Source organism: Procambarus clarkii, chromosome 5 (assembly GCF_040958095.1).
Source record: "Procambarus clarkii isolate CNS0578487 chromosome 5, FALCON_Pclarkii_2.0, whole genome shotgun sequence".
Taxonomy (NCBI): Eukaryota; Metazoa; Arthropoda; class Malacostraca; order Decapoda; family Cambaridae; genus Procambarus; species Procambarus clarkii.
Genome location: NC_091154.1, coordinates 35,909,214 through 35,928,982, shown reverse-complemented (window position 1 = coordinate 35,928,982; position 19,769 = coordinate 35,909,214). Strand labels below are relative to the sequence as shown.

Here is a 19,769-nt window from a genome sequence, read left to right as displayed (position 1 = left end):
GTTGGAAAGCGTAGCATATGCTCCTAGCATAATGTTCTTGACATGGTCCTCAGGTGACAGTTTTCCATCCAGAGCCACCCCTAGATCTTTCTTTATCAGAATTCTTTAAGGGTTTTTTACATAATTTGTAGGGTGTGTGTGGCCTATTTTCTCCTGTTCCACATTCCATAATGTAACATTTATTCACATTAAATTCCATTTACCAAGTGATGCTCCAGGCACTTATTTTGTCCATGTCTTAAAGGGCATCACAGTCATCTAAGTTCCTTACCTTCTCTAGTAGCTTGGCATCATCAGTAAACATGTTCATATAATTCTGTATTTCTTCTGGTAAATCATTTATGTAGACAATAAACATTATTTGTGATAAAAGTGAACCCCGTGGTACTCCATTATTAGCATTTCTCCAATCTGATGTGTGTGAAGAAGGATATTGGCAACATCACCAGCCACCCCTAAGCTTATAACTTCCTAAGGACATATGACCGAAACTCGTATACATGACAAATTTACACATGATTTATTATTCTTGTATTAAAGCATTTAATTTCTCCCATCTTTCACATTACAGTATTTATTATGGGACAGTGCTTATTTGGCACAGAGATCAAAGCAATATTTAGCTAAATGAAATCATAAGAACATGATGCCCGAGACATTGAGAGATGCAGATTTGATCCCGTCGTATGGCTTCATCACAGTATTTTCTCAGTATTTAGCTATAAAACATTCAACCACCATTTATCGGAAGTAGGGTGAGGAATGGAAGGGGGGGTGGGAGAGCATGCCCTCATCAATCCTGTTTGTAGCTTGAGATACACAGGCATGGAAATTCCTTTTTTTATTACTGTTATACAACCAAACCTAGTTACAGTATTATCTTTTACTTCACAGGCTCCTTATTGGTACATGTCACTTGATTGTCCTGGGAACAGATGGTGGAGCCCCATCAACTGCTCAAGTTTACAAGACCTTCATTGGAGAGCTGTCTTGGTCTATGGCTCTAGAATGGCTTGCCAGCAAGCACATTTTATATGAATTAGTACTAATAGCATACAGGTGAGGAATATTTTGAGTTATTGGAAATATCAAGTACTGTACTGTTACTGTATTGAAGTCCTTTACATCAACATATGTTAACTTTAAACAGTATATTTTATTTGTTAATAGTATTCTTTAGTAATCAACCTTTTTATTTAAAATGGCACATCATTCTACCTAATGATACTTACTGCAACATTTTACACAGAATTGGTGTGAAACTTGCACTTGATCATACACTAATTGGAGGAATGACTGGGTGGGCAGAGCTTCTTGCAACTATGGAAGATTATACACAAAACTGGTACCTTGGGCCTGATGCCAGAAGTGATTCTAACACATACCCAAACTCAACTCTATCTCCAAATACTCATAGAAGAAGAGTTTTGCAATGCATAGAAAATCAATGGCCTCAGTCATGGGTGGATGCAGTGAGGATGGAGACATCAAATCTCTTTTCTCTAGGTTACAATGCTGTTAAGGTATGTCCAGGTACTCTTTGGTATTGCATACCAAAGAGTATTGCATCAGGATTAAGTAACAAAAAACTTAAATTTGTTGAAGATAATGTTCTTACAACTTGCTTCTTAGTTTCCTGTTAATATTTATCCTGTATTCCATTTGTCACCTTCAAATCAGGGAGAGTCAAACAATTTTGTTCTACCCATATTAGCCTTTTTGTATTTACAGTTCAATATTATACTATACTGTATTTTGGAAATTAACCCTTAACCCCTGGTATGCACTTGTGATTGTAGCCTGCAACATGCCCAGGCACAAGAAATAAAAAAAAAATAAAAAAAAATATTTTGTTTTATAAAAGTGTTTCATCCTCAACAATGATTGAATGCATCAATAATATCCCTGGAAACACAAACCGTAACTGTCTCTATTTTCTGCTTGTTACAACTTGTAATAAAGTTGTTACATCTTGGCTTAACGTGTTTATGACGTATTAAAACGTTACAACTTGCTATATTGGTTGTTATAACTGGTTAGGTTTTAAAACTTGTTCGAACGTTGTACCAACGTCATAGTTTCGGTGTGTGTTTGGCGGGATGTATAGCGAGTTGCTATGCTCATAAGCACATTCTCTCAGTACATAGGGTGGAACTCAATCTGATCCAACTTTTTATTTTTTGCCGAAATCTATCATGACACATTTATCAGTGTTAATATAGTGATGTAGAATATAACATATCAGATTAATGTATGTAGTGGAGCAGTTTCCTAGATTCTGGATAACAAATTACTCATTACAAGTATTTTATATATGTGAAATAATATCTGATGTTTTAACCTTCAGGGCGTGTATACATCACATCTTCTGACCCTTGGGGAGGCAGATATAGCTGTTGGATGTCTGGGCAGTGAGACAGTGAGAGGTCTGTGGGCCTCTCTAGTTGCAGAATTGCTCTACTTAACCAATGATGATGATGAACGGTACTCCATACAGGTATGTCTGGCAAATGTTTTCAATGCTCAGGATTAAAGTCATCAACACCCCATTCTACACACACATTTCACTGATGCCTCTCTTGTCAACATTGGTCATATTTTGGTGATTTCAGATGAGGCAAAATGTGTATTGTGGTAGAGATATTGCTCCCAATTAAGGTAACTTTGAATGTACCCAAAAGTGTTTTAATGATGTAACTTAGCCAGTGGTGGGTATACTTTATAAGTATACTTTATATATATATATAAAAACATATGAATGTACATACAGTATATTGAAGAAGAGCAACTATCAGAATTAATGTTTTATGTTTTCATTAAATCACTTATTTTATTACTTCTGTATAATAATACAGAAGTATTACTATACAGAAGTAATAGGATTATATACATTAGCTGGAAAGTGGTGAGAGTACAGTACAGTATATCAATATTTTTCAGGTGCATGTTTTTGTGAAACCATTTATTTTTACAGTGTACTGTGTTAATATGTTTCAGATTTTTATTTAAAAACAGAGTTGTGGAAAAAAGTGGATCTTTGGACTTACATGGAACTTAATGGTGTTAACTCAAAATTTCTCATAATGTGAATTTGCTCTATACAAGGCTTCCCAGGAACACTTTCCTTGTGCAGATTGAGCACTGACTGTACTATATATGCATTTGATATTATTTTACGTGAAGGAAGGCAAGTCATTGAAACTAAAGCATGAAATTGAAGAATGCACTAACAAAAATCAGGATCTGAATGATAGCCGTCTTCTATAGTACTGTACAGTGGTACCTTGGTTTTTAATCTAATCTGTTCCCAGAGATGACTCGTAAACCAAAAATTCACAATCCCCAAAAAATTTCCCATAAGAAATAATGTCAATTGAATTAATCCGTTCCACACTCTTAACAATATTAACCTCAAAAACATTTCCTACATAATACACACAAATATTTTGTACTATAGTGTATACAAGGTATAGCTTAACTATATTTATGACTTGTTGGCATATGAAAGAAGGTGAAGAGAGAGGGGAGGAGGAGAGGTGTTAGTGTTTGGAAGGGAAGTTCCCTTCCATTATAGCATCAGGCAGTGATGACTTCTCTGGGGTACTCTCTCTCCTACATTTTGCCTGCATGCCTCTAGGAACTGGTTGTAGCTCACTGCTTGTTTGTCTCACTAAGAACCTTTCCATCGACTTGTTTTTCCTCTATGGTCATCCTCACATGTGTTTTCTTAGGTTGAACCTTACCACCGACTTTCTTGGGACCCATGGCGTGGTATATAAATTACTTTTATGTTTAGAAACCATAAAAGCTGAGAAACAATTAAATTCTTTACAAAGAATTCAAGTGTGATCGTCACTAGGCAGGAGGCACTGGTAAACTGAAGAGCTGTCACCCATGCCACCAGGAACCACGCGCTTGGTCGACCCATATGTGTATCAACAAACTAGTAAAGCGAGGCAAAGCTCATAAACCGATTTGAATTTTACGAAGAAATTGAGCTTGTAACCCAAAAATTTTGTAAAGAGGGACGTTCGGCAACCAAGGTTCCACTGTACTGTACCTAAACCCATTATATGACTAACTTTATGCATCACTCACAAAATCATTTTCATCTTATGCAGTACTATACTTAAAATTTATGAATTCCAATTTTGTCTTTACAGGCTCAGCCAGGCCTTTTACGTAATCTTACTATTCAGGCTGCAGATCCTCCTCTGGGGTATCCAATATTTTCCAGTCCACCTCTGCGCTTGGCTGTTGCTTGGCTCAATGCTACTTATGAAGAAGTGCATGCATCTGAACAAGAAAGAAAGATTCACTAGTAGAATATTAACACACTTGTGTTACAATGATGCTGTACTGCATCATCTACTTTTTCCTTCCTGATCAAATATTGCAATTCTGCAATATCCAATCTTAAATTTGTACAAATGTTTTATCTAACCATTATTACTGCATCATATTGATGCAGAATAATTAAAATACCTTACATTGGCTATTAGTTTTTTTTTTTTTTGCAGAATATATATTCATGTCCATTCATTTCTGTACATTTTGATAACCAAATCAATGTTCTAAGCCAATAAATACCTTCACTAATTGAAAATGAGTCCTGTATTGTATAAAAGTTTTCATATTGTATTTTCTACAGTCAATGGCTCTTCACACAAATCATGCTTCACCTTTAAAATTAGCTGGATAAACATTATTCAAGTGATTTTTTTCCTTCCTACTACAGTGATATTGGATCAGTCATTTGAGTACATATTGTATATATATATATAAAAGTGTGACCATAAATAGCTTCACTCTGTAGGAGTTTATAAACATTAAAATCGGTGGTGCCTTGCAAACCCAATATTGGCAATATAGCACTGTATATTTTTTCCTAGGATGGCTTCAGTAGCTTCCCAGTGCTGAAGGCACTAAGACTTCCACATGCTTGTGCAGTACTTCTGCAGCCTACCAAAAACCAAGCTCAGAATCTTGTTTATTCATTGGGCCAAGTTAGTGGGCCAGCCAGAGGCTTAGGGCCCATGCAGAAATATCCCTACATTAAAAAAACAAAACAAAACAAAAAAAATTGGGCCATGGTTTTTTGGGTTGCACCCAAAACAGCCTTATTTTGTACTATCGATTTTGTCCAACTCAGAGGTAGTCATTAAACTAAGTGATGTACACAATCAATCATTCATTCCATGTCTATGATACACTGAAGGATAATGACTGTGTACAAAACTTAAACGTAAGTGAACCGTAATGGAGTTATAAGATTATATTTTTTCAAGTGGTCAAATTTGCATTCGACTTACAGACAACGATTGTGCCTTTGGGACACCAGGAAATAAAATAAGATTGTTCCAGGATCTATTATGATACTCCATGGCTTTTTGTGTTCTAGACACAGGAGTCTCAAATATAGATTTAAGTTGCAATGAGTACAAATTTTTATTAACATTGCGTGTAATATGTATATGTACATTTGTTGATACTTTTCCAGTGAATTTTGTTCTATTTTTTAAAGGGTATTGTGTAGATACATTTATTTTTAACAGTTCTGTGATAGTGAAATAATTGTGATATAATCCTGAGTCATATAAAATATGGTTTATAATTATTAGAAGTTTGAATTAAGTAGTTTGCAGTCGAGTACTGTACATGTGTTATATTTATAAAAAAAATTTGCTTACGTTTATATTTATTTAAACAATAAATCACCCATGCCTAAGAAAATAAAAAAGAATTATGTAAGAATTATACTCAAGCAATACATAGTTGGGTATGTTGGTTCATTTAATGATCATTTTCATTGATCATACATTACTGGTGTTGTATTTATCATCATTTTCATTAATCATACATTACTGGTGTATTTATTTTCATTAATCATACATTACTGGTATTGTATTTATTATCATTTTCATTAATCATGCATTACTGGTGTTGTATTTAGCATTTTTGTTAATCATACATTACTGGTGTTGTATTTATTATCATTTTGATTGATTGTATATAAATTTATTTATTATAATTTATCATTGTCACAAATTACTTAAATAAAAAAATAAAGTTAAACAAGTTTGTAGGTGTGAATAACCATAAATGCACCATTTCCGTGATTCTGTATTTTGCTCATTTAAACGTAACGTACTTTATTCTATGTATTTTCCTGCCCAGTGGGAAACTGAAAGAATGTTTATTTTGTCTTTCTTTGACCTGACTGACATTTATCCAGTACTGTATCCCTTTGAAATTAATGTTAAATTTCTCAGGAATTCAAAATTGAGGTCTCTGAGCTCATGTTTTTGAGAGAAAAAGCTATTGAATGTTTGAAATCATTGTAACACTAAATTTATATTTTTTAAATAAAACTTTCCATAGAAGTTGAAGGACATGGATCTCTGAAAGTTTATATTATAATTTATTGTCTCGGGGGACAGGAAGCCAAAGGGTATTCGTACACGTTAGGCTTATATCGGTAACCACCCCCCCCCCACAAAGGTCAAATTACTGATTCAGCCCAGGACGCAACCCCACAACAAACTAACTAACTCCTGTGTACCTTCTTACTTCTAAGTGAACCGAGGCATTAGATGAAAGAAAATGTGCCCAACCATTTCTGTTACGCCCAGGATTCAAATCTGGAATACTCGATTGTGCATCGAGAACGAACCTGACCCTAAATTATATTGTATATTATATTATATTAATTATAATACAGTATACAGTACAGTGGTACCTCCACTTACGAATTTAATCCGTTCCCAGAGACGGGTCGTAATTCGAAATGAATTTTCCCATAAGAAATAATGTAAATTTAATTAATCCGTTTCACCCCCAAAAAATATTAACTTAAAAATACATTTTATACCGTATACCACTCTTTTTGTGCTAGCTACAATACAGAACTGTATGTATATCTTACCTTTATTGAGGACTCTTGTTGGCTTATGGAAAATGGTGAGGAGAGGTGTTACTGTTTGGAATGAGAGTCCCCTTCCATTATAACATCAGCCAGTGATGACTTCTCTGGGGTACTCTCTCTCTCCTATGTTTTGCAGGCATACCGCTAGGACTTGGTTGTGGCTCGTTGCTTGCTTGTCTTACTAAGAATCTGTCTAAAGACACTTGTTTTTCCCTACATTTTAACACTTGTCTGTAGTGAGATATCACATTGTCATTTAAAAAGTCAAAGCAACGGCCTACTACAGCTTTATCTGGGCGAGTTTTTCAACAAAACTTTGCAGTTCATCCCATACTTCACACATTTTCTTAATGAGGAAGGGACATTCTCTACTGCCTCTACTCACAATTATTCTCTTAGGATAAACCTTACCACACTTTCTTGGGACCCATTACATTATAAAATAATTACTTTATGTTCAAAAAACAAAAAAGCACAAAAACAATGAAATTCCTTACAAGCGCGATCATCACTAAGCAGGTGGCTCTGGTAAACTGAGGTGGGGTCGCCCTTGCCGCCAGGAATCACGTCCATGCGTGGTTCGATCCATACGTGTATCAACAAAGTCACTAGTCAAGGCAAAGGTCGTAAGTCGAGTTGCATTTTTCTGACAAAATTGGGGTCTTAAGTTGAAGTTCCACTGTATATGCAATAAAGAAAATTGCTGCTGTTGTTAGCCAGAGGATCTTAAGTTTTGCCATATTTTTCCAACAATTAACCTGCAGCTGATGGATCATTCAGCTTTCATACTTTTTTGATGATTTTCAGAATCATGTGCCAGTAGATGTTCTTTGAGGATTTTTCAATAGTCCTTTATATGACTACTGGCATAAAATTTTAATGCTGCATATTTCAGAGTTTCAATGCATTTTGATCAGTAGAAGTTTGAATTTCTCAGTGAAGGAATCATAAATACTATCCTGAGAATGGTTAAAAGGCCATACTGTATCTCCTTATTTGATAATTAGAATGAGTTCCCACAATATTTCATAAAAAATCTTGAGCAAAAGAACGTTTTGAACATGAGATGATAGGCCTGGTTTCACATACACTGTTAGTCATGATGCTACCTTTGAAAAACAAGGTGTAAAGGTTGGGCTTGTGAGAAGCAATCCAGATGTTAAAATGTCTTCACATTTAGATTTTTCATTATATAGGCGGGACCATCCATTACTGCCAGGGAAGTAAAAATAAATTCATGGGAGGCAGACCCACAACACCCTAAGTTGCCAGAGGCATGTATTTGTGTTTGCTCACCAAGTGCCATTACCACTAAAGAACAGACAGCTTTGTAGCTATGGACTTCAAAGAAAAAAAAGGCCACTTTAGCACCCTAAAACAAAACCTGAAAGGGCGAGACAGAAACAGGCTCTCCTAATTGGGGATGAAGTGAACAGCCTAACATTGTGTAAAATTAAAGCCCAATGCCAAGGCAGTCACTCAAGTCTACAGCAGCCACAATGCACTGAAGGCTATACCACTCAGGCAAAGAAAATTATCCTGAAACAAAGCTGAATCTGATATCTAAAGTCAGATGCAAACATCAGGCATCATGCTATATAGAAAGCATGAAACCCACTGTGCAGAGCCATACGTATTAATTTAAAACTAGTCTGAAAACTTACTTTAATAATTCTCTGAAGAAATGTCTCTAGAAAGGTGGCCTACCAGGCATACAAGCATCATCTACTAGCTCTCAAGATTGTTGGTCAGGCTGGTGCTACCATCTGGTGGCAGTCAGTGTAGTGGTTAGATACTAACAAATATGTTGCAGAGGACTAATTCGATATCTTGGTTATTCAAATTCTCTCTTGCCGGAGGTTCTCGAGTGAATTGTTGGTTATATAGGTTACAAATGAGTCAATATGTCTACCAGAGCCCAAATCCTGGTCCACTCAGGGGTGCAAGGGGCAGGAGATGCTAGATAATCTTAACTGAGAAGGGAAGGGGAAGGGAACTATCAGGGGGAGAAAGCGCAAAGCCATCACGACTATATAGCACTGGGAAGGGGTCAAGATAAGGATTTGGGATGGGACGGAGGAAGGAATGGTGCCCAACCACTTGGATGGTCGGGGATTGAATGCCGACTTGCATGAAGCGAGACCGTCCCTCTACCATCCAGCCCAACTGGTTGGACATCCTAACTGAGAAACAGCAGCAAGGTAAACGTGAACAATTCTGAAAACACAGCACATAGTAGTGTTCACCACTAATACAATCCAGTTGCCAGGTGGTGGCACCAGGTGCTCTTAACCTGCTTCGGGGAAACTCTTCAGACTATGGTTGACCAAAAACAACTGGTGCACATAAAGGGCAAGGGAGAATGCACGAAGCCATAGAGAAACCACCAGACAGTGGCATTTCAACATATTCATCAGTGGTTTTCTGGGAGGGCCCTTGATGGATAGGTGCTATCCATCAAGGGTGCTGGTGCTATCTCACTACAGAGAATAAATTCAAATAAGGGGACTCATCAGGGACAGAGGAGAGCAGAACTTGGCAACATAAGAAGTAAATAGGGAGGAATCAATTTCAGGTGAGCCTACGCAATGCCACCCAATCCTGTCACAACCCTGACACATTAATACAATACAATGTTTATTCAAAAGAATGTATACAAAACATAGAAGTAAAGTACAAATTGTAAGGTTTTAATTAATTCAGAGACAATTCTATAAAACATGTTCAATAGATGTGTAAATATTTCATTCAAAATTATCTTCTACCTGAACTAAATATCCTCAGTCTGCTAACTGTAGGTAGTAACTAAGTGATAATTGTAACCTATCCACGATTGCCCATTGGATGGGGGCGAGCGGTGATGGGTTAGGATAAACATATTTATTTATTTATTTATTTATTTATTTATTTATTTATTTATATACAAGAAGGTACATTGGGTTTGTGAGAATACATTGGATAGTACAGTATTTTCATTCTTGTAAAGCCACTAGTACGCACATCGTTTCGGGCAGGTCCTTAATCTAGCAGATAATTTTAAGTAGGTAATTTCAATCAGAATTGATAAATGATAAAGATACATTACAAGAGAAAAATGAGATGAGAGAGTTAAGTAAGTATAATAAAGCACATTGTTATATTAAAGCTCTAATTGATTACATTGACAGCTTGATTAGTAATTTAAATAAGGTTAATAGACACTATATAATATTAATATATATATATAATGTTAATATAAATTGTGACACTAGTTCTCCACATTTGTCAGTTGCTTAACTTACTAACTGTACTTGTGGTAGGTTTCGAGCCTATTGTTGAGGCCATTTTCAGGACAACTGCACTTCCAGCTGGACCCCTGGGGCGGTGTAGGGAACCATCAGTGTATATGATTTGAGAGAGAATGCTCTGAGGACATAGCATCAATAAGGCTTAATACGTTGAGCTTTGCCTCAAGACGAAGCTTGAGCTGATCTCTAATTTGCTTCTCATCAAGACTGTAACTTGCTTAGCTAAATGATATTGTGGGGTTCAGTCCTTGAACACAATATGTGCCTCTGTAACCCTATCCACTACCGCCCACAAGATAGGGTATAGGATGGATAATAAATGAACTAAACTACTACTAAACGTTCGGGCTAGTAAGGTCACCAAATTTGCGTACTAAGTAGCTAGAAAGTATAATTTAGTCCTAAACATATTGCAGTACTAAACTGAACACCGTTCGCTGTATCTCTCGTGATTTTATCTTGCGAATTAATATACAGTACACATGTCGGTGAATATATTGTCACGTACGAGGATAAACCCCAAGTTCAGAGTTCATATACCGTCTTATTTCCCTGACGTTAAAAAGTCAGTAATTGACTAGCATCTTTTATATGCTGAGATTTAAAAAGCGTATTTTTTTTCATTAAGATTTATGCATAGTTAGGATTTGAAAAGTTTTGGGATCGTACACAGTACAGGCTGGAAGTGAATGAACCAAGTCTCGAGTCGTATCAATGAACAATCAGATTTATACATGTACAAAATACGGACTATTACAGTATGGGTTAGTCAACATTTTGTACTATATACAAGTGAACCAGCCGGCCCTCTGTTTTGATAATGACCGACAACCTGTCCTCATGCATTTCTGAGATACTTCACGCCTGAGGTCTCGAAGCATAATTTGGGTAAACGGGGCTCCCACGCCGCACAGCTACGTGGTGTCGCTGGCAGCGGTCAGTCCTGGGTATCATCTGGAGAGTGACACTACTCTTGGACCTTTGGGAATCATGACGGTAATGACGGCTCCATCTCTTAAGAAGCCCAACGCCAGTGAACCCCCAGACCACGAAGGTAAATTATTGGGGGGTTTCCTGTATGCATAACGTCCATCAGGCTGTTTTATTTGCATTGCATAGGTCTTAACATTTGATGACTTCAGAAATATACAATTATGTATTTAGGTCCTGACGCATTGGGACTGGCAGCTACCGGGGGTATACTTTAAGTCTAAGGTTTACTGAAAGAATATTATGGTTAACTACCGAGGCGGGTTTGTTAAACCAGTGGCAGCAGCTGAGGCCACGTTAATGTGTATGCAGTTGTGGTGCAAAGCTTCGGGTTGTAACGATATACGAATACTGTGCTAGAAATGGTATTTTATTTGTATGTACCTTAAGATTGTGTGTATACAAACTGTTGCCACGAACTCATAATTTATCCAATAGCCAATCCACTGATTTCACAAATCTCATGTTACTGGATGACTGAACTAACTATAGTATACACACACGTCACAATAGGCTACTGACCCATTGGTAGATGCCCATATATGCTGATATTTTCTTTGCATTGTCTTGTAGTGAATGTGGGCTCGAGGGTCACTCCAAACAATGTTGGACCAAGCTCATAAGTAAAGCCTGACCCTCAGTTTGGGCTCGAGTAGAACTGCTCTCATAACCTCTCCACCTCCTCCAGGTACGCTACCCGTCCTCTTACAATTTACGTCGCTTTTCGCTCGTATGCGCACTTGGGCTAAAAAAAAAAAAATTCAAAATGAAATCTGCTCACGAAAGTGACGTACTGTCCCGTTTCCTGTTTTGGTTCCTCTGGCTTGAGATGTTAGATTAGGAGAAGAAACTTTCAATTAACGGTTTCCGTGACTCTTGAAAACTTAACTTTCCGGACCCTTATAACTTTGTTTTGGAAGAAAAAAAAATCCCCGAATTTTAATTTTTTTTTTCCCCGTAGCGCATACGAGCGAAAAGCGACATAGTTTGTAAGAAGACGGGTTAGTTGCTTAGGTTAGTAAGTCGGTAGTTGAGCAAAGCTGTTCCATTTCTTACGGAGTGGCAAAGGGAAATAATGGTCTGGTTACACAACTTTTGGGTAACAATTTTGCTAGATGAAGAGCCATCACATGGTAAATTTGCCGAAATTAATTAACATGCTCGGGAGTCTAACCCGGGACTTCTCGGCCGCTGCGCTGACCACGTAGGAAACTTAAGTTTTTAGTGTCAATGTCTTGGCCCCAGGCAGTTAGTTTCCTCTTGGGACAGGCACACCACCACCTGTATGTATAGAATTATACCTTATTCTGCGAAAAGCTGAAATTGTTCGTCATAGATGGTTGCAGATAGAATGTGTGATATTCACATGTACAATAAATATTTAAAATACTGCTTTAAAGTGTAAGACAATAGTGGAAAGGCGAATATTCTAGTTATGAAACACCCTTATGCTGCAGGAAATGTTGCAAATAATGCAGTCAAGACGAGTGTCGTTGCCTGGGTCTTGCTCCTCACCTACTGTTTGCTCTTGGTAAGGTCTTTAATAGTTCAAATGTCACAACCCGTTCTCATTATATTTATAATGCTTTCCCTGAAGTCATAAATTAAAATTTAATAAGTATTTAAAAAAAGTCAACTTTGTAACAGTTCGTGGCAGTGTTCGGACTGTGGTTGGTAGCAATAAATTTCGGGTCACCAGTGGAACCGTCACCAAAACCACCAGTGACCTCCCCGCCCTCAAACACCACGCCCAGCACCTATGACAACCCCTACTTAAACTATGGGCACAAGTATGTACGCACAAATGGAAGCTCTTGGTCAGTTCCCATTCTAATCTTCGTTCATGGTCATGTCCATTTGCTAATAAAATTATAAATGTTGCTCCCAAAGAAATATGGTGTTGACCAAAGACGGAAGTGAAGGTTATTTCGTCTCTGCTTATTTCCAATATCTCTTCCAGACACGATTCCTCCGCCCTGAGGAAGATGCAATCGCTTGAATACAAGACCTTCGTCAGCACCTCCTACCGCTACGCCAACTATGGTTTGAACCCCAAACTATACGTGGTCTTGCCCTGCGGTGCTTGCGTCATAGCTTCGGGAATAATCATCCTGGGTGGCCTCTTCTCCAGGAGGGTCTTTGCTACCACTGCTGTTAGTGTACTACAGTCTTCAGACAATCTGTGTTCACATCAGTAATGGCTTCCCTGAATGCACAACTATTAGTAGTAACTCGCTCCTCTGTCATGTTTAAATACAGAAATTTACCTTTGCTTCCTATTTCTTTAATATATTGCATTTAATTTGTATTTATTAGAACGTCTTTATTGCCCTTCCACGACTAGAGCCTGCACACGTCGTCAGTGCTGTGGCTGCTGACGCTGGTGACAACGCTAGTGTACAATGCCAACGCCAACAAAATTAACAATGAGAGACTTCTTCCTGGTGGCGTCTGCCTGGGTGATTGGGGTACACGCAGCCCTGCTGGTGCTCCTCAGCCTTCAGGTGACTTGCCTGTATATTATGCGCCTCGTATATACCCGTCTCGTGAGCGGCAGTTGGAAGTCGTACAATGGCCTCTAATAACCCCGAAATTCATTAAACAATCTAAAGCTTAGTATAATTTATATATATAAAGGCAATTATAGCCCAGTTGGTTAAAACACTAAAAGTCTTAAGGAGGGAATTATCAAGGGGAAGTGCCAAGCCATTAAGACTATATTACCTTGACCCCCTTCCTGGGAAGGGGTCAGTGTAAGGATTTGTGATGGGAAAGGGGGGGGGGCAGGAATGGTGCCCAACCACTTGGACGGTCGGGGATTGAACTCAGACCTGCATGAAGCGAGACCGTTGCTCTACCGTCCAGCCCCAAGTGATTGAATAGCGTTTACACGTGGCGGGCAAGTTACAAACGTCATGCCCCTCCCCTACACGCGCACCCATCCAATTGACGGTGGTGGAAAGTTCCTATGAGCTACACGACCTAAGCAGACATTGGGTATTTTACAAAGATATCTGGTAGTATATGCTTCTGGATGATATGCGTGCTGGTGTTAAAATTTGTAATAATTTTTTTCACATTCGGTTAGTGACGTAAGGCATGTTAAGTAGTTCTGCTGATAGTTTACTTACATTGTCAGATCTACTTCAGCAGGTTCACATGAAACTGAAACAATAAACAGTTGCGTAACGTCTATTGCTATTTGTGCCTCTATTTTCATCCACAAGGCTTAGTAGCGAAGTCCTATGTTCAGTTAGGGTTCCCATTGCATAGTAAATAACCTCCAATCATATATGCATTACTTAATGTAATTAAAATTTCTAATACAGCTAGTATATGCAAAATGATACTTTTTTAAGCTATCATGACGCTAAAACTTTGGATAAAGCGGACGTAGGAAGTATAATCCATATTGAAACGCTATGCGTGCTAGTGGCTTTACAAGAATGAAAAATAAACTTAAGTTCTATGTTCTCTGTTAACCCTCAATGTACCTTGTATATAAATCAATAATTCTTTTGCCCTTGGTGACGCTGTAGGTTGTGGTGTCGATGTGGGAGCTGCGGCGCCAGAAGACTGGCTGGCCAAGCCTGCAGCTGCATCAGCTTTTTACTCAGGGTGCCTTACTGCTCCTAGCCAGGACGGTAAGAACTTTTCTTGTCTACAAGACTTGTTAAAAATAATGCTATATAAAAGCCCCATTGGCTCGGAAGTAAACTAGCAGCGACCATCTGTATGAGGTCAAGCTGCCTCGCTTGGAGTTTAGTTCCTGTTTGCAAGGGGTTTTAGAGAACAAACCGTAGGAATTATTGGCAAAGTAGCCGTAGCCTTTGTTCTGCTCTCTTGATCACCACTGGTTGTTCAGATATCCCTGCTTTGTTGCCGAGCCTTTAGACATGAACCTACTAACGTTGCAGAGTTCGTCTTGTCAGAGTAAAACTGAACTCCTTGCATGACTTCCTCCCACGTTGGCAAAGAGGAAGAGCGTGGAAAGAAAATACATTTTTGTTTAATATTTCCGTGGAAATGTTAAATACAAATTTAATAAATTAATTTATAAATTAAAACGCCGGTCAGCTCTAATAATGCTTCTCACTTTAAATATTTGCATCTTAATCTTGGCTATAGGGAACTGAAGTTAGGGCCAATAGGGCCTTGCGTAAAAATGTTCAGTATTGTTAAACCAAAAATACTTCTAAAATATTCTTTCGAAAGACGGTTTTAAATGTATTGAGCTTAAAGTAATTGGCTAGAGCAGTACATTACAACGAGACTTGTTGGGGTGATATAATATTTTACTGTACGCTATACCCATTTATAGACAGTGTAACTCATTGAATAACATTAAAATTCTTGAACAGAGTAAACGCAAGTTCATTTCGCAGACTCTGGTAGTGTACCTGACCATAAACTTCTACAAGTCGTGGATGTTATTTGGGGTACCAGACTACAAAACCAACCTGGGCTACTGGTCCTCCTCCGTCGTCCGTTACCCTGAGGCCTACGTCCTCCCTTGTGCTACCGCCTGCGCCTACGGGGCTTCCGTTGTCATCCAAGATATTTTTTCTCACCTTATGGGACCGTTAAACAACCCTCTGGTGGGTCTATCAGTGTGTCAAGTGTTGTGTGGAAGTGTGTGGACAGTATGGTAGTTGCCAAGGAATGCTTTGTGTAAGGGTTGAAGGAAGAGAATTAGCAGTATTTGCATTCTAATGTGTAAAGATTGTAGCATAAATATGGCTGTGATTGGGAGGTAATGGTAACAATTATTAGCTTGCTAAAAGTTTGATTTCTAAAATTAAAAAATTTGGAATGCCTGGTCCCATGTGTTTTAGAACTTGTAACAAATGCAGTATAAAATATAGGTTGATCTTGAAGCAACGGCGTTTAGTTTTCCCTGAACAGAAAAACGCTCATGTCGTCTTCCCCTCCAGAGAGCGTGTACGGCTATGATATGTGCGTTACTGTACATCGGCCTGGCAGTGGTTTCCTCTCCTCTCTTCGTTAAGGTAGTCATCGGCTCTTACTATGTCACCCCAACGCTCATGATCTTGGCCATCCTGACCAGTATTTTGACCTTCTTGCAAGCCATTTTGTGCCTCACTGTTCCGGATATACTGAGGGAGACGCCGGAGGCGTTCAGTGTTTTGGCAAGAAATATATCCGGGGAGATGAGTGAAAGGCGACCCAAACAAACGCTCTCCACACTGGCTACTGTGGAGGACGCTGCCTCGGGCACCTCGACCAAGAAACTTCTTGGTAAAAACCTGTCGGAACACTTCTTTTTACTGGTGAGTGGAACCTGCTGACATGTTAGTCTTCCATTAAATTTATAACTAAAGTTCCAAAGAGTTGCTATGGGGAAAACCTGTGGGCAATATCTTTTATAAAACTTTTAATTTAAACGTCTGCTATATCCAACCATCCCGGGCTTTCAGTTTTCTCATGATCTGAATTTTATGGCTGGGAGAGGTTGGGGGGGGGGGGGCGAAAAGTGTTCGTATTGTTGCAAAAATATTACCTCGCCTATAGGGAAGGACACTTCAAAGTTTCAGGGTCGCACTAGTCGGATATTCCAGAGTTCTAATAAGGGGTAAACCCTGCTGGCCCAAACTAGTCGTATGGGATGGTTGTCACCCAGACACCTGTAACAACGGGGTTCACATTGGCCTCACTTGTGGTTGGAGCCGAGGTGTCGACAAGTACAAGCTTCGCTTCAGAAGTGTTCATAACACTCCTTGTATACCAGAGGTTACGCCCACAGTTTGAAGCGGACGACGACTCGGCTGTGGATACATCTTAAATTACAGATGAAGCACTAAGATAAATCTCCACAGGTGCCGGCAAGTGTGGCGGTCCTGCTGACTGCGAGTGGCGAGTGGAACAGTATTAGGAACTCGTGGGGTTCTGTGGTAATGCTGTGTGGCGACGCTGTGGTCCTGGGCCAGATCCTGCCAGCCCTGGTGGTGGAGATGCTCACCTCAGCACATCATAAGGCCTCGCTCTGCCTGCAGGTCAGATTGTATCAGTAGTAGAAAGTGAAGTATCATTTTAATCCAAATTTCATCATGCACAGAGTAACATGTGAATAATTTGTAAAATAATTGCATGAAAGAATTTTGGTGTAAACACTGTTGGCCTTAATGATGGCAGACTGTTGCTGTGGATAACAGGTGGTAGTGATAAATTTAGGTAGTAACTTTTCATCAAATATATACATTGATGCTTAGGCATGTTACCTGATTGTGGAGTGCACACTGCTGTTTATTGGGACTGCGGCCACCTTGTGCGTCGACCGCTCCGTGCTTCCCACAGCTGCAGCTGTCGTCAACTTCTCTCTGGGCTGTTACTTGGTAACTACATTTATTTATACAGTTCCATCCCTCGATTACATCTTGGCCAGTTTCACAATTTGGACATTGCTCGTTTTTTTCTTGTCCTCTTAGTTGAATCCTAATTTGTCTAGGTATTTTTTTGACACCGCTGGTTCTACGTATGGGTTATACTTCTATCTCTTGGTAATTACTACTACTAACGCCCACATCCCACCCCAACGTCTTTCTCACTGAACACAAAGATTGGTTAATGTTAACTTCTGAAGGACTTTCCCAGGTCACCGTCGGGACAGGGCTGGAGGTGCATTAAGAACAATAGTATAGAGCAAATGTCAGGCTTTCTGGCTTGTGGGAAGCACTTCCCACAAGGCAAGAAGTCGTGTTTGTAAGATTCTACCCAAACTTTTTCATTTAAAGTGATTGCATTTAGTCACTAGTGAAACTGCTAGAAGAGATGTTTAATGTTTGATGTCGATAGTCATTCGGGTAATGTTTGTCACCTTTTGGAGTTGATGCCTTCCTAGACAAGTTCCGCCTCGACGTAGGGTGAGGAAAGAACAGGACATGCGAGGCTTTGTTGGAAAAAAGATTCATCGCTCTAGTGGGCAGGTAATGTGGTGTCAAGGATAAGAGTTGTTCGCCAAATTTATGTAGCTTTGCGTCTGTCACTACGGTCTGGTGGCAGCTGCAGTGTTTAAGATCTTCACTGCTAGACTGCTATTTGGAGTCTTGTTGCAAGTAGTTAGATTTCGGGAAATTTTTTATCGGATGGTTTTTTTAGTTGATTTCTGTTCTCAATGAATAATGTATGTACAAGTCTGTTTGTCCGGGGTTGAAGGCCAGATGCAGCATTAAACTTCGCAGAATTAAAGGTGATTTTATGGGGCAGTATTATAGGGGGGTCGGGCTGTGCTTCCCCATGCTTACCTTGAGATGTAGTCGGCTCATATTCACCTTTGAAGGTGCTGGATATGAAATGTGACACCCAAAGTCCATAGAGTTCAAGGAGGCTGGGGAACTGGAGGGAGGTTGGGGGGTTGGCACAGGGTACTAGTGTAGGGGAGACCTGGGCACTGCCGGATACCCCACTGATGTATACAGTATAGTTCTCAGGAAGGGGCATGAGCAGGTACTAGTTTCTAACGTGACAATTGACATTTATCAAAGGTGGGAGGAGGGGGGGGGAGGGTGGTAGTTAACAGCAGTTTTCTTAATCCTGTCTTCAGTTATTAAGAATGTTTGTTTAATTTAGGACAGACTAGCGTTTCTTGCATATAATTTCCATTGCAGTTTCGAATAATCTTAACTAATTTCCTACAAATTCTTCAGCTGAACAAAATGTCGGAATTTAAGATGAAACCGCCCATTACTAAAAGTACCAGTACCACCGCCACTATCAGCACCAGCACCACTACAGACACCACCACCAGTAAAGCAACGACGAAAGGCAAGAGGTACTTCAGAGGACGTGATGACGAGGAGCCGCTAACAGAGGCTGGACCGGCAGATGCGCACCAACACGACCAGGATGGCCACGCTCCCGTAGTGTCCTGAACTGCAGCCTTTAGGATCGCTGTACCTTCTGGCGATGTGGGCTGGAGGCAGTGATGCCTTACTCTAATTTATAGATCAAGCTTGTTGTACACTCAGATTGTTGTATGGGTTTCTGAATTGCCGTTTAATGTTCAGTATCTTGAGCATAACAAATATTTGCATACCGTTAGGTTTATAAACCAAATTTAAAGGTTTGCGTAATTTGTTACTGATGTGGTGTTGCCACTTGTTATAAATACTGGACGTCACAACCATTTGAGATTCCTTAAAGAAGCTGGCGTACTTGATATTAAAAGATTCAGTTTGTTTTCTAATAAAATTATGTACTATTCTGATGTGAGAGAGAGAGTACAACATTTTATATTAAATTTAATAAAAAAAAATATATAACAAAAGTATCTTAATAGGTTCGAAAAAAAATCTTAATTTTAAACTTAAATGCTAAAAAAAATCCTACTGTGGTAAGCCGCCTATGGATCGGAGAGACTGAAATACACTTCAAGTTGAAGCTAAAAAGTCGGTAGTATTTAAAAAGCTGTAACTATTTAATTATACGACGGAAGCCCACTAGTGTTGGCATTAACTCTGCAAGAACATTAAGAAAATAAAATATTGCAAAAATATTATTGCATAGTAGCCATAACGTCGCACTTAACATTCTAAAACTGACACGCGTTT

General features: G+C 39.0%; 2 protein-coding genes across 4 annotated transcripts in view; both read left to right on the top strand.

Annotated features, from left to right (window-relative positions):
- LOC123762756 (pecanex-like protein 4) overlaps nucleotides 1–5,083 on the top strand; it is a 71,214-nt gene extending 66,131 nt beyond the window's left edge. For both annotated transcript variants that reach the window (XM_069301213.1, XM_069301207.1), the window contains exons 15-18: nucleotides 895–1,059; nucleotides 1,250–1,523; nucleotides 2,348–2,497; nucleotides 4,164–5,083. In XM_069301213.1, the coding sequence (XP_069157314.1) occupies nucleotides 895–1,059; nucleotides 1,250–1,523; nucleotides 2,348–2,497; nucleotides 4,164–4,322 (748 nt within the window). In that variant the 3' untranslated portion in view covers nucleotides 4,323–5,083. The remainder of the gene's footprint in view (nucleotides 1–894; nucleotides 1,060–1,249; nucleotides 1,524–2,347; nucleotides 2,498–4,163) is intronic.
- A 6,028-nt stretch (nucleotides 5,084–11,111) lies between these two features.
- On the top strand, nucleotides 11,112–19,486 carry LOC123762739 (uncharacterized). 2 transcript variants are annotated; one of them, XM_069301178.1, is made up of 8 exons: nucleotides 11,112–11,266; nucleotides 12,660–12,733; nucleotides 12,850–12,992; nucleotides 13,163–13,355; nucleotides 13,547–13,706; nucleotides 14,742–14,846; nucleotides 15,588–15,800; nucleotides 16,137–16,277. In XM_069301178.1, exons 1-7 carry the CDS (start codon nucleotides 11,203–11,205, stop codon nucleotides 15,698–15,700), a joined length of 852 nt encoding a protein of 283 aa, XP_069157279.1. In that variant the 5' UTR covers nucleotides 11,112–11,202; the 3' UTR covers nucleotides 15,701–15,800; nucleotides 16,137–16,277. The 2 variants fall into 2 exon arrangements, with proteins under 2 accessions (XP_069157279.1, XP_045605439.2); XM_045749483.2 differs by lacking the exons at nucleotides 11,112–11,266; nucleotides 12,660–12,733; nucleotides 12,850–12,992 and adding exons at nucleotides 17,040–17,216; nucleotides 17,433–17,555; nucleotides 18,867–19,486 and having other exon boundaries at nucleotides 13,215–13,355; nucleotides 16,137–16,493.
- The last annotated feature ends 283 nt before the right edge of the window (nucleotides 19,487–19,769 follow it).